A 14289-nucleotide genomic window follows, 5' to 3' on the forward strand; every position below is an offset into this window, starting at 1 on the left:
CAGGCTCCACCACCTTCTACTGTGGGGCTGTGGGCTCGCCACCATCTTCATCTGTAAGGACGCTAATAACAGCGCCCACCTCACCTGGAGGCGGGGACCGGGGACACAGTAAACTTCAGGTCTTATCATTACTGGGCAAGAGCCAGTGCTTTACATCTTCATGATCAATACTCCAAAACTTTGCTACCATCACAGAATGCCAGGTCCCAAAGGGACCTTAGCTGTCCTCATCGACAGGACGTGCTCATCTCACAGCTGCAGGGAGTGACATGCTGAGGCCACCCAGCTGAAGGCAGCGGTGGGCGTGACGCAGGGCCCCCCGCCTCCCGGGTGTATACTCAGTGTGTCTGAGGTGTGCAGCAGTACGGGAGAGGCGGTGTCCTCCTGAAGCCTACAGGCTGGCAGGAGAGACAGGGTGGACAAGGACGAGGCAAGGGTAACACCGTGCAGGGCAGGGGAGGGAGGTGTGTGGTGCCGTGAGGGTGAGGGGAGTGGGCCTGCAGGGCTCAGAAAGGCTTCCTGGAGGGCCATGGAGCTGAGAACTAACAAGCGAGAGAGGCGTCAGGAGGTGGGGGGACACGAGGGGGAGTGCCCCAGGCAGGGGGCGCCATGGCTGCAAGCACCACAGTCAGGGAAGCCCTCACGCAGCTCCCATGTTCTCTACGCACTCAAAAGCTCAGGGGACCTCAGGCGGACTCCAGCCTCTACTGCGTGCCAGTGGTTTCCCGCCTCTGTGCCACGTCTACTTCTCTGAACCATACGCTCCCCACGGGCAACAATGGCTACTTGGACTTTGCCAGTCAGCACCCTGGGGTTTAGCCCGGTTCAGAGCTAGGCACATGGCAGGCTCAAAGGGAGACCACACACCCACAGAAAACCTCCCTCTGAGAAGCGCCCCACGCCTCACCGCAGACAGCGGGCAGGCAGAGGCTAGGGGACCGAGCGCGCAGGGCCACGCACACACCTTCGGCATCCACGGTCTCTTTCATGACGATCTCCACCCGCTCCACGTGTTGCCGGTTCCAGAGGCTGCCCAGAGCCTTGCGGTTCTGGTCTCGGAAGGGCAGGATCTGCGCCACAGCCTGTCGGAGGGAAGACTGGGCGTGCTGCAGGATCCTCTCACGATGAAGGAGGAACCCTGACTCCCGGGAAGGGCTCTGACCTCTCTATTCCCTGCTCAGAGCAGAAGATGCACGATCTCACAGGCCAGTAAAAGTTCCAAAAACTTGCAAGTGACCTCCAAAGGGTTACCAGATTTGTATTTGCCAAGAAAAAAATAGTCAGAATTACCTATCTTCTATTACAATCAATTTTTAATAAAATAAAGATAGGTTTAACACCAAAAATGTAGCAAGAAAAGCTCTGAATTGAGCACATTCTGTATTTCTTCTCATCTAGCCATAAACAAGTGAAAACCTCCCCAGGACTGGCCCAGTTCTGAGGACCACTACTTAGGAATCCTACTATGGGCAACTCCAGGCAGGGTGGGATGGAAAGCCATGTCTCTGTCCTCAACAACTGCCTATGCCCACCCGCACCATGTACCAGAACACAGGGCTGCTGTGCTCTCTGCCAGGGTTCCTGGGGCAGGATGCCCCCAAGGGCCTCCAAGGCATTTTGAGTGAACTGGTCAACGGACATGTGTCACCCAGGAGGTTACCCCATGCTCCTGCCCAGGGCTTAAGGTCCTACTGCTCCCTGGTTTAAGCTCTTGTTGCCAATCTTCTGGCTCAAAACAGAACTCAGGAAGAAAAACATTTTGAAAAAAGGTAGATGGGGCAGGGTGCGGTGGCTCACGCCTGTAATCCCAGCACTTTGGGAGGCCGAAGTGAGCGGATCACTTGAGGTCAGGATTTTGAGACCAGCCTGGCCAACATGGTGAAACCCCATTTCTACTAAAAATGCAAAAAATTAGCCAGGCCTGGTGATGCGCGCCTGTACTCCGAGCTACTTGGGAGGCTGAGGCGGGAGAATTGCTGGAACCCAGGAGGTGGAGGTTGCAGTGAGCCGAGATCATGCCACTGCACTCCAGCCTGGTGACAGAGCAGACTCTGTCTTAAAAAAAAAAAAAAAAAAAAAGGTGGACAGGTGCAGGAGAAGGAAGCTCGTTCTAATTCCCACAGCACACCCAACAGGAAGCCAGATCCAGACACCAGAGTTGCTGAGCTACCTCTACAGAGGATGCAGGGCAACCGTGAGAAGCCAGAGCCCAGACTGGGAAACAACGAGAACGGGGGCTTTGCAAAGGACAAAAGAGGCCAGACACATGGACAAGGACCCAACGGTCCTGCCCTGCTGCTGTCTTTCCTTTACCCCCTCGCCTCCTGCCCACCTTCAAGGAGACCATGGGAGCTCCGAGTTCACAATGCCTTGGGGCCTAGCTCCACAATGAGCGAGTGGCCTTGTTGCTGGGGTCTACCAGCGCCCAGCTCACCCCAGCCCTGGCAGGCTCCACACTGATGCTCACCTGCTTGCCTAAGTAATGGTCCACCCGGTACATCTCCTCCTCCTGGAAAAAGGTCCCGAGTTCTGTGGCCAGCTGCTGGGCTGAGAAGTGGTCATGGCCAAAGGGTTTCTCAAGGACAACCCGCAGCCAGGTGCCCGGGCCTGGCCGGCAGCTGCTGTTGATGTTGCGGGCAATGTCTTCATAGGCGAAGGGTGGCACCGAGAAGTAGAAGATTCTGCCAGCCTCCCGGAGGCCTGCGTGCTGGAGCTGTGCCTCGATGTCCTTGTTCAGGGCCTGATAGTCCTCAGCCGTCTTCAGTTGGCGGTACCGGCTCAGCTGCAGGAACTGATCCTTGTGCTCTGCACAGTGACTGGGTGCCATGTCCTTGGGGCAGGAGAGGGATTCCAGGGCCTTGGCCATGAGCTCTTGACCCTGCTTGGGGGCTGTCAGAGCAGCTCCATGGAAGCTAAAACTGTGACCCCTCCCTGCTTCATCCAGGTACAGCTGGAACAGTCCCTGCCATAAGTACTTCTTAGCCAGGTCCCCAGTTGCTCCCAGCAGGATTATGGAGACATGTCCCTGGAGCTCCTGGGCTTGTAGGCAGCCCAGAAGGGCCAAGCACATCGCCACTATGAGCATATTCCACATGCCTGGGTGCCTGGGGTGCACAGAGAGACAGACAAGGAACAAGGAAGGATCAGACATGGTTCAGGTGGCTATGATGTGGAAACAAACACTTCTTGCCTGGCAAGAAACCACCACGTTTCTTAAGAAAATGTTATAGGCCCACAGCTTGTCCCTCCCTCCTGACAGCTTGGCCTCTGTTCCAGGAAGTCAGTGGGTAGAGAGCCTGCCCTGTAGACAGGGACTCTGCCTGGGAAAGTTAGGGGCCACTTGCTAGAGATGAACCACTTTGCTGCCAGCAGCATAGGAAAGTGGCAAAGGCCACCAGGGAGGGCCGCAGGCCTGGGAGTGGAGCTGTCCATTTTATGACCAAGGCCGGTCTCCTCCAGGAGCACAGGTCACCTGGACAAGCAGGGCAGCCCCAGCCTAGGTATAGTGGCAGGTCCTCAGGCGACAGTTGGAACAGTGAGAGGGTAGGACCACCTCCTCTCACCTGTCACTTGCCTCTTCTCCATGTCTACTGGGCTCCAACTACCAAATGATGACTAATAACTGCTACGGCATAGTGACAGAAAACATGGACTCCAGACTAACTGCCTGGTTTGAATCCCAGCTCAACCCCTTAGTAACTGCACAATTATTTAACCTGGCTGTACCTCAGTTTTCTCACCTGAAATGGGGGTAATAGTGGTACCTACACCAAAGAGTTGTTATAAGGATAAAAGGAGTTCATGCTTGTAATGAGCTGAGGCCTGTACCTATCACCTATTAAGCACTGAGTGGTAGGTGTCATCCTGGAAGAGTGATATCAGCAAATGCTTAGTGCTGGCACTAAGTACTTATGTGTATTAGAGATCAATGAATCCAGACAAGAATCCTGAAAGAACCACATGGGGTGGGTTCTGTGACAGTCCTCCCATTCTGCAAATGGAAAAGCTGAGGCTCGGGTCAATGAAGGTCCCAGGGTAAGAAAGCAGGGGAGCTGGGACTGACTGTGCAGCCACTACACGACATGCCCAATGACCTCTCCAGTAAATCTGCCTCTTGACCCTGACGTCAGACCCCCTCCTCCCACCGCCCCCTCCGCCTCTTCCTCATCTCTCTCAAAATCCATGTCCAAGAGGGTCCTAGTGAGTGACCAACCCAAGGTGAGGACCACCAACAGTGTCTGAGCCAGTGGCTACAACCTCCCCCAGGTAAGCAAACCGCCTGGGCTAGTGTTCAGCCTAAACTGAGGCGCTCACATGCATAAGAAGTAGAGGCCTAGGGTGGGTCACAAACACACCAAGTATTTGTTTGTTCTGGCCTTCTGTTCTAACCAAGGTCGTAGGGCTTCCTGCGCTGAATTCTTCCTCCACAGCTCTGGCTCTCTAGCTTCCAACCAAGGCCAGTGTTGGAGGGAAGGGAAGAAGGAAGTGAGGGGGAAAGTCATCATGGCCGGCATGCCCACGGGAACTAGTCAGAAATCCACGGTGGAAATGGGGCTCAGCCTGCAGGTGGGAGCAGTGACGAAGGAACTGAATGGCTGATTTAGCGCCTATTATATGTCAGGCATTTTACCAGGTAAAGGATTAACAAAATCTTTAACAACTTTAGGAAGCTATAATCTGGTAATACAAATGGGGAAGTTGAGGTTTAAAGAGATAACTTACAAAAGGCCCCACAGAACCGGCCCAATGACCTCTCCACCATCCCTATACAGAGGGGACCAAATCTGCCTCTTGACCCTGAGGTCAGACCCCCTCCTCCCACTGCCCCCTCTGCCTCTTCCTCATCTCTCTCAAGATCCATCTCCAAGAGGGTCCTAGTGAGTGACCAACCCAAGGTGAGGACCCAACCACAGAGTCTGAGCCAGTGTCTACAGGACACACGACACGTCCATCACTGGAGCTTTAACTAGAGGATCAGGGCCACACGGGTGGCTCCCCAGCCTTCTTCTCCCACTCTCCCTGTATCTGCCCTCACCCCTAAATACACACACGGACCACAGGACCATTCTGCTTTTTCCTCCTGCTTTCCAGTCCCTGTCCTTGGCCCTTCAAGAGTTTTTTCCTCAACCAGCAATCGCTCGTCTGGAGGGAAGGAGAAGCTGCAAGGTCAGTGCAGGAGAGAGGCAGCGAGAAATCTGAAGCCCAGAGAACAGCCTGGAGAAGGAGGAGCCGCCAGCTGGCAGGCTGCGCTTCAGAGCTGCTGATCGGATCCTGGTAGCCAGGGCTCTGGACGTGCCTGGTACAAAGGGAGGAGCTAAGCCTCCAGAGTGCTGGCATGGGCAGGTGGGGGAGCCCCAAGGGCCAGCACCTCTGCCCCCGCCCCAGAAGACTGCAGACAGCTGTGATGGATGGCCACCTGGCCTGAACTGACTCGGCCCTCTCTTTAATCCTGTTCTGACTCTGAGGTTTGCCACAGTCCTCCCTGACCAGTCCTGTTCTGGGTCCCCGGTTCTCAGGTTGGCCTCCCTTATCTGTTATGTTGCCAGCACTCCTTTAAACAAATCCAAGACATTGGGTATTACAACATGATTGCTTACTCTGTGGTTGCAAAACAACTAGAAAACAACTCTTTCCTAAATGGGTGTGGGTAGTATGCGTGGGTATTTGTTTTTTTATTATTATTTTTTAACCTTTACAGTGTTTCTCAAACTTTAATGAGCATTTGAATTTCCTGGGGATCTTTTTAAAAGGAGATTTTGATGCAGAAGGAAGGGGACCTGAAGTGCTGACAGCTGGTCCAAGAGCACACTTCGAGTAGCAAGACTCCGGAATACTGAGCAGTGAGTACCAGAGCAATGATTCTCATCAAAGGAGGGCATCAGAACAAACACGCGGGCCTCGCCTCCTGCTCCCTTTCTCAAGACAAAGACATTCTGATCCAGTAGGTGTAGGGTAGGTCCTAACACAGGTATTCCAAAACAGTCTCGTTTCATGTGCCCATCCCCTTGTAAAAACTGGTTGTTCCTGAATCCAGTAATAATACCTATGTTAACCAAGTAGTCAGCGTGTGCCCGATGACTTAAACGCACCTTTCCAATCGTTCCTCACAACAGTCTTGTGGAGGGGGTTCTGTGAGGAGTCTCATTCTACAGACGAGGAAACTGGGAGGTGAAGGAAACTGTCAAGCCACAAAGCCTGGACCCTCAGTCATGATGCTAAACAGCTTCCTTAGTCAAGTAGAAGGAGGAGGCATTTGGGTCCAAGGACCTGGGATCAAGAGTACTGCCTAGCTTCGTGATCTAATTAAGTCAGCTAATTAGGCCAGGCACAGTGGCTCATGCCTATAATCCCGGCACTTTGGGAGGCCGAGGCAGGAGGATCACTTGAGCCCAGGACTTCCAGACCAGCCTGGGCAACATAGCGAGACCCCCATCTCTACAAAAAATATTTAAAAATTAGCTGGGAGTGGTGGCACATGTCTGTAATCTCAGCTACTCAGGAGGCTGAGGACTGCTTGAGCCCGAGAAGTCCAGGCTGCAGTAAGCCATGATCGCACCACTGCACCCCAGCCTGGTGACAGAGCAAGATCCTGTCTCAAAAAAAGTAAATAAATAAAATAAATAAATAAATCAGCTAATTAAACCAGGGAGATGCCCTCCACCTTTCCATAACGGCGGGTAGGTGATTAGAGCCTTAGCGTCCACATTTCTTCATCTACAAAACAGGGCAAACACCATCAACCCAAGGCGGTAGGTGATTAGAGCCTTGGCGTCCACATTTCTTCATCTACAAAACAGGGCAAACACCATCAACCCAAGGCGGTAGGTGATTAGAGCCTTGGCGTCCACATTTCTTCATCTACAAAACAGGGCAAACACCATCAACCCAAGGCGGTAGGTGATTAGAGCCTTGGCGTCCACATTTCTTCATCTACAAAACAGGGCAAACACCATCAACCCAAGGCGGTAGGTGATTAGAGCCTCGGCGTCCACATTTCTTCATCTACAAAACAGGGCAAACACCATCAACCCAAGGCGGTAGGTGATTAGAGCCTTGGCGTCCACATTTCTTCATCTACAAAACAGGGCAAACACCATCAACCCAAGGCGGTAGGCGATTAGAGCCTTGGCGTCCACATTTCTTCATCTACAAAACAGGGCAAACACCATCAACCCAAGGCAGTAGGTGATTAGAGCCTTAGCGTCCACATTTCTTCATCTACAAAACAGGGCAAACACCATCAACCCAAGGCGGGGGTGGGAGGAGGGGCAGTGAAGACTGAGATGATACATGTGACAAAAATGCTATAGAAATGTTAATTAATTAATCAAATGCAAAGTTCCTCCTGGCCCCCAAGGGTGGTATAATACCATTGCTCTCAGGAAAAACATTGTGAGCCTCCCGCCTCTCCTGGGGCTACAGAGCCAAGCCCTGCAGACAGCACTGGAGAACCAACCCTGGTTCCTAACTCAACACTCCCGACTAGTCTGGAAGCAGCAGGAGGAAGGCTGGCTTGGTCATCCTCCCTGCTGCCCTGACAGGGAAAGAAGCAGGCCCAGAGAAGCCCAGTTAAGTCAAAGTCAGGGTCAGGGGGACCCCAGCCTCTGGAGCAGAGGCACCCACGGCTCCAAAACATCTCCTGGGCTCCAGGCCTCCTCCTCATGCTGCACGGCTCTGCTTCAGAAGGTTTTCTTCTGAAGCACTTCTCCCCTCTGCCTCCTTGCCTGCTCTGAAAGGAATGGGCTGTGAAATAAACCTTCCGAAATTACATACTTGAAGTTAGCCAAAGAGCATGGAAGTAGCCTTCCAAAGGCTTATCCAACTACGAATCACTTTTCAAAACATTAACAAATCAATGAGAAAATCTTTAGTGAAAAGTTTGAGCAGCTGTAAGGGGAGGGGGCATTAGACTGGGAACTCGAATGTGTGGTGGCTCTTGTCTGGGCCCTGCCTCTAAACAACCACATAACCTTGAACAAGTCATTTAGCCTGGCTGGGCCTCAGTTTCCTCATCGAGGAAATGGGAGGGTGAGATAAAGGATCTGTGTGGTCTTTTAGTGTCCCTAAGTCCTGTTTTCTGAGGAAAGGTGATCCGCACCCTATTATCTGGGAACTGCCCTCCACTTTTCTATAAGGCAAATGAGTGCTTCGAGCCTTGACCTCTGCAGCCAGGCAGGGAAACAGAGAACTAAAATATGAAGCCAAGAGCTGAGAACTGTGCGTCATTCAGCAGTTAAGACAAAAACTCTTGAAGCTATGACTTACGTGTGTGGAGGATGCAATTTCATTTACAATTCTTATTTAAGATACTTGCCAGAAATACACTCACTACGAAACAAAGTGCTGTGGGGGCATCCTGTAGGGAGGTGGAAAAGGCCTTCTTCTGTTGGCTCATCTTAGAGCCAGGGCCGACTGCGGGCACATGAACCCAGTCCTGGGTACCCTTCACTGTCTCCAACTCTAATCCTGAGAGGCTCCTACGAGTCAACCTGGGAGAGACTTACCAGTTAAAAGGCTCTGCTAACATCCCAGAAGGTGGGGGCCAGGGGGTTTGGATCAGAATGCAGGTTCCGGCCTTTGTTCTCCCACAAGTGGAAGAGGCGTGCAGCTGTCCCCAAACAGACCCGGCACTGCAGACCCAGCCTGTGCTGAAGCTCCAGCCGCAGAGCGTTTTCTGGTAAACCACAGGAGGAAGCAGTTCTAATCCTCTATGCCCAGCAGAAAAGGGGTGGGAGAGAGGAGCTGGGAGGTAAAGGTCAATGTCTGCTTGCTGCCCTGTTCCCTGTCCCAGCTTTTGACGTTACCTTGTGCGCCAGGCAGGAGGAAGGGAAATTTTCTTCAAATCATGACCCATGAGTTTGGAATTTTTTAAAAAGAACATGTGGGAGTAAAACAAAAGTTCAAACTAAAGATCATTTGAAACTAAAGCACAAGGTGATGTGCCAGTCTTTTTACAATAGCCAACCCAAGGGTTGTGTTTTTGTTGTTTTTTGTCTGTTTGTTTTTTGCACTCTTACTGTTCTGGTCCATTTATGCTGAACCCATCAATGCAGATAAAAATCAAGCCTGCTATCAATGACCTCTGATCTGCATTCACTGCCCTCAGGGCCAGAATGAGGACAAAAGCTTCCAGATCGGGCTCTGGGGTCCCTGTTACTCTCTCATCTCAGAGAATCCTCATTCCCATCTTTAGGTACCTGTCCTGTAATCCCAGCACTTTGGGAGACCGAGACGGGAGGACTACTTGAGCCCAGGAGATTGAGACCAGCCTGGGCAACATGGCGAAAACCCGTTTCTACTAAAAATACAAAAGTTAGCTGGGTGTGGTGGTGGGTGCCTGTAATCCCAGCTACTTGGGAGGCTGAGGCAGAAGAATTGCTTGAACCCAGGAGGCAGAGGTTGCAGTGAGCAGAGATTGCACCATTGCACTCCAGCCTGGGTGACAGAGTGAGACTCCATCTCAAAAAAAAAAAAAAAAAAAATCATTAAATAAATTAAAAAGAAAGGTAATAAATACTCAAAACTCATTACTTCCTAATCATCTGACTACGTTTCACTAATATCTATGCTCTTGATATTATTTATATCCACTGCATCTATGAGGTGAAGATATTCTATTATAGTGTATTTGAAGTTGGCCAACGTCAGAATATTTACACCACAGATATAGGCAAAGGCTATAAATCAGGTTCCCCACTACCAACCCCACCCCTCAGAGTCAGTTGGTAAACATTACCAGCACACAACTGCCTATCTGTCCAAGTCTTTATTTACAGCCCGAACTTCCCCTAAACTCCAGACTCATGCAGTCAATTGCTATTCTGAGAGCATGAGTGGGATGTTTGCCAGACTTAATATGTACAAAACTGAACTGATTTCTCTCCCAATCTGCTTCCAATGTAGCTTCCCCCATTCTCAGTAAATGGCAATTCTATCTTTCCAGGTGTTCAGACCCAGAAACCTTGAGGTCATCTGATCTGTCAGCAAATCCTGTAGTTTCTATCTTCAAAATTTATCTAGAATACAACTGCTTCTCACCACCTTCCACCACTCCACTCCAGTGCCAGCCACCGTCATCTCCGTCTGGATTACTACAGGAACTTCCTAATTGGCCTCCTCTATCTGGACCCTCTATGGCTGAGCCTCAACATGGCTGTCAGTGACCTTTTTATAGCTCCAGCTGGATCATGCCATTCCTCTGTGCAGACGTCTGCAGAGTCTACACATTCTGGCCTCCCACCCATTACCTCTTTGATCTCTTCTCTTGCCATCCTGCCTATCTAGGCTATGGCTGCCCAGCCTCCTGCCTCAGGGCCTTTGCACTTGTTCTCTCCGCCTTGCCGACTCCCCCATGTCCCCCACCAGGTCCACGTGGTTTACTCCCTAACTTCAGTTCTTTGCTAAAATGTCATCTTCTCAGTGAGGCTTACTCAGACCACTCTAAAATTGTAAACCGCCCACCCCCATCCTCCTCTCCTGCTTTATTTCTCCCCACAGTACATCGCTTTCTAATATACTGTATGATAATTACATTCATTTTGCCTATTGTCTGCCATTCCTTTTCCCAAGAGTGTGTGTGCCAATGAGGACAGGGACTTTTGTTTGTTTTGTTCTCCGCAGTACCTCCAGTATCCAAAACAAGGCCTGGCATACAGAAGGCGCTCTATAAATATCTGCTAAATGAACAAATAAATCCCATTTGCACAGGACCACTGTCATTTCTGCATCTGAAATACGGCACAAAGGAATATATCTCTAATGGTGACTTCAAGCACTGTGACACAGCACACATTAGCAGCAGCTTACTACTTGGAACAACACTTTTAATAATAAAAGAGCTATTTATGGAGTATTTAACTATATGCCAAATGCTAGGCTATCAGTGTGACATGCATCACACCATTTAAATCTTGCCACAACCATATGAGGTAGGTAACATGATTATCCCCATTTTAGCAGGGAGTAGAGAGGAAACTAAAGCAAAGAGAAGTCAAATAACGTGGCCAGGCGCAATGGCTCACGCCTATAATCCCAGCACTTTGGGAGGCTGAGGCAGGAGGATCATTGGAGGTCGGGAGTTTAAAACCAGCCTGGCCAACATGGCGAAACCCGTCTCTACTAACAATACAAAAGTCAGCCAGGCGTGGTGGCAGGTGCCTGTAATCCCAGCTACCTGGGAAGCCGAGGGAGGAGAATCACTTGAACCCAGGAGGCGAATGTTGCAGTGAGCTGAGATCACACCACTGCACTCTAGCCTGGGCAACAGAGCGAGACTCCATCGCAAAAAAAAAAAGAAGAGAAGTCAAATAACTTACCAAAGGTCAAGCAGCTAGAGGTGACAGGATTTGAATACAGGCAGTCTGGTCCCAGAGCTAACCTTCCTGTAAAATGTGACTACATCCCTGAATGGCAAAATGTAAAACACTGTATTAGTATAGATACTGAACAGTGGTTTAAACTAGACAGGGTGTTTCTCTGCTCCATGAAGTCAAGCTGTTCCGAACACTAACTGCGGTAACCAGCCTCGGCCTCCCGGGTCCGCTTTGCCTTTCACAGTTCTTCCTTCCGACATCAAGACATCACACATAAGCCTCAGTTGCTTTGTTGAAACCTGGAAGACCTTCAAGGGCTAGTTTTTGGAGAACTGGTTACGTGAGAATATTCTGGATTCAAATCCCTGCCACTCAGTAACTATGTATCCTCAGACAAGTTATTTAACCTCTCTGTACCTCAACCGCAGAATAGGAAAACAAATCGATGGGAAGCATGTAAGGCACTTAGCACAATGCCTGGCATACAGTAAGCACCCAAGAAATCCTAGCTGCTTTTTTTTTTTGAGACGAAGTCTAGCTTTGTCACCCAGGCTGGAGTGCAGTGGCACGATCTTGGTTCACTGCAACCTCCGTCACCAGAGGCGGGGTGGTTCAAGCAATTCTGCCTTAGCCTCCCCAGTAGCTGGGATTACAGGCATCCACTGCCCCCATGCCCAGCAAATTTTTGTATTTTTAGTAGAGACGGGGTTTCACCATGTTGGCCAGGCTGGTATTGAACTCTTCAAGGGACCTACCCGCCTTGGCCTCCCAAAGTGTTGGGATTACAGGCGTGAGCCACTGGGCCCGGCCAGAAATGTTAGTTTCTATCATTAAACCATTAGCATCACGAATGAAGTCCTTCTTGCTAGCTTCTTGAACTGCTGTTAAAACCAACTAACCAGCTGGGCGCCGTGGCTCATGCCTGTAATCTCAGCACTTTGGGAGGCCGAGGTGGTGGATCACCTGAAGTCAAGAGTTCAAGACAAGCCTGGATAACATAGTGAAACCCCGTTTCTACTAAAAAATACATAAAATTAGTCGGGTGTGGTGGCACGCGCCTGTAATCCCAGCCACTCAGGAGGCTGAGGTGGGAGAATCGCTTGAACCCAGGAGGAGAAGGTTGCAGTGGGCCGAGATCGCGCCATTGTACTCCAGCTTGGGCAACAAGAGTGAAACTCCGTCTCCCCCTCCCCAAAAAAAAAACAACCAACCAACTAACCATCCACCACAGAAAAAATGCCAAGGAAAAACTCAGACAGCTTTTCATGACCTTCCAATCATAATGACGAAAAATGAAAGGGATATGATGCATAATTTAAAATACGCTGTCTGGGCGTGGTGCTTCACACCTGTAATCCCAACACTTTGGAAGGCTTCAGCAGGAGGATCGTTTGAGCCCAGGAGTTCGAGACCAGCCTGGGCAACATAGTGAAACCACTGTCTCTACAAAAGGTTTAAAAATTAGCCAGGCGTGGTGGTGCGCGTCTGTGGTCCCAGCTACCCAGGAGGCTGAGGCAGGAGGATGGCCTGAGCCCAAGAGGTGGAGGCTGCAGGGAACCGTGTTTGTGCCACTGCACTCCAGCCTGGGCCAAGCAAGACCCCATCTTTTATAAAAAAGTAAAAAATGAAAATAAAAAATATGCCCATGTGACACCAGTTTTCCCTCATCTGCTGCCTTTCATGAGCCATGGGCCTGTTGGGGGTACAGGGGGAGTGGGCAAGGACACTTCTTTCCAGAAGTTCTCACTTCTGGCTAAGCTTTCAAGGTTGGGTGAGCTGATTTTCAGAGATCCAGAGAGGTTTGCCTCCAGAAAACCGTTCACTGGATCCGGGTACGGGAAACGCTATGTGAAACCCGAGGGCCAATCAATGCCAAAGATTAAGCAGGTCCCGGGGAAAAGCACGGAGTTCCCCCTCTCCTGGAACTCAGTTCCGGGAAGCCCACGGAAAGGACAGCTCGGCCGCTCGGGGCGACCCTGGAGGGAACCAGGCCGCCTCCTGAGCAGTCCCAAAACCGCCAGCCGCAGGCTCTGGGGCTCGGCGCGGCCTCGGGCCCGGTGGCAGCGCAGGTTGGAGGCGCTGGGGCCGGGCGGCGGCGGGGGCGGCGGCGGGGACGGCGGGGGGCGCTTACTTCCTCTCGCGCGGTGGCGCAGGCCGCTCCTCCGGGTCACGACCGGGGCGGCGCTGAGGGCCGGGCCCGCTCCGCAGGGCTCCCCTGCGCCCCGGGCCGCACCTCCTCTTCCGCAGGGCCTGTCACCCCTACAAGTGCTCGTGTCACGCGGCCACGCGCCTCACGACACGCCTATACCGCCCGCGGAGACCGCGGCGGCCGCAGGGGAAGGCGCGAGGCCAAGTCCAGCCCGGCCGGCCGCCACCCCGCCCCAGGCCTCAGGCCTCCGGCCTCCACGGCCTTGCGCGCAGCTAGACTGGGGCCCGGGCTGGGGGCGCGCGCGGCGGGGGCGGGGCGGGGGCGCCGGCGAGGCCACGCCCCCCGCTGGCGGCCGCCGGGGCGGGGCCTCGGAGCTTCCGGGACGAGGCGGTGGGTCCGCTCCGAGCCTCCGCCCCCGCCCTTCCTTTCGGCCCCCTGGTGGCCGTGCGTCCTAGAGCTGCCCTGCCGCGTGCGAGACGCGCGCGGGACCCAGAAGTGGCCGAGGGACGTGGTTGTGTAGTGGAGGGGACCCGGGGTGCTGGCTGCTCCCTACGATCTGGCACCCGCTCTGGGACTCCCCAGGCCTCGCTTTTCCCCATCTGTAGAATGAGCGGCTCGGTCCTTCCCGTCTTCAATATCCAGAGTAGGGATTTACAAGTCGGAGCGCACACGCTGGCCACGCCTCCGCGCACAGCTTCAGATCTCTGCCACCCCTTATCACTTGTGTGACCTTGAGTTTAGTTTCTTCATCTGTACAGTGGGGACAATGGGAGTACCTGCCTCCAGGGCTGTCTGGCACTTGGGTGCTTAGTAAGCGAAAGCTTGGAC

The 14289-nt window shown here is 52.2% G+C and overlaps 1 protein-coding gene across 2 annotated transcripts in view; it reads right to left on the reverse strand.

The window, feature by feature from the left end:
* The window catches only part of H6PD (hexose-6-phosphate dehydrogenase/glucose 1-dehydrogenase), a 33599-nt gene extending 19831 nt beyond the window's left edge, over positions 1-13768 (reverse strand). The window contains exons 1-4 of one of the 2 annotated variants that reach the window (XM_024256785.3): positions 13444-13768; positions 11316-11402; positions 2468-3104; positions 965-1082 (exon numbers count right to left, since the gene is read on the reverse strand). In XM_024256785.3, the coding sequence (XP_024112553.1) occupies positions 965-1082; positions 2468-3094 (745 nt within the window). In that variant the 5' untranslated portion in view covers positions 3095-3104; positions 11316-11402; positions 13444-13768. The remainder of the gene's footprint in view (positions 1-964; positions 1083-2467; positions 3105-11315; positions 11403-13443) is intronic. The other variant, XM_024256776.3, reaches the window with a different exon arrangement.
* Positions 13769-14289: the final 521 nt, after the last annotated feature.

Source organism: Pongo abelii, chromosome 1 (assembly GCF_028885655.2).
Source record: "Pongo abelii isolate AG06213 chromosome 1, NHGRI_mPonAbe1-v2.0_pri, whole genome shotgun sequence".
Taxonomy (NCBI): Eukaryota; Metazoa; Chordata; class Mammalia; order Primates; family Hominidae; genus Pongo; species Pongo abelii.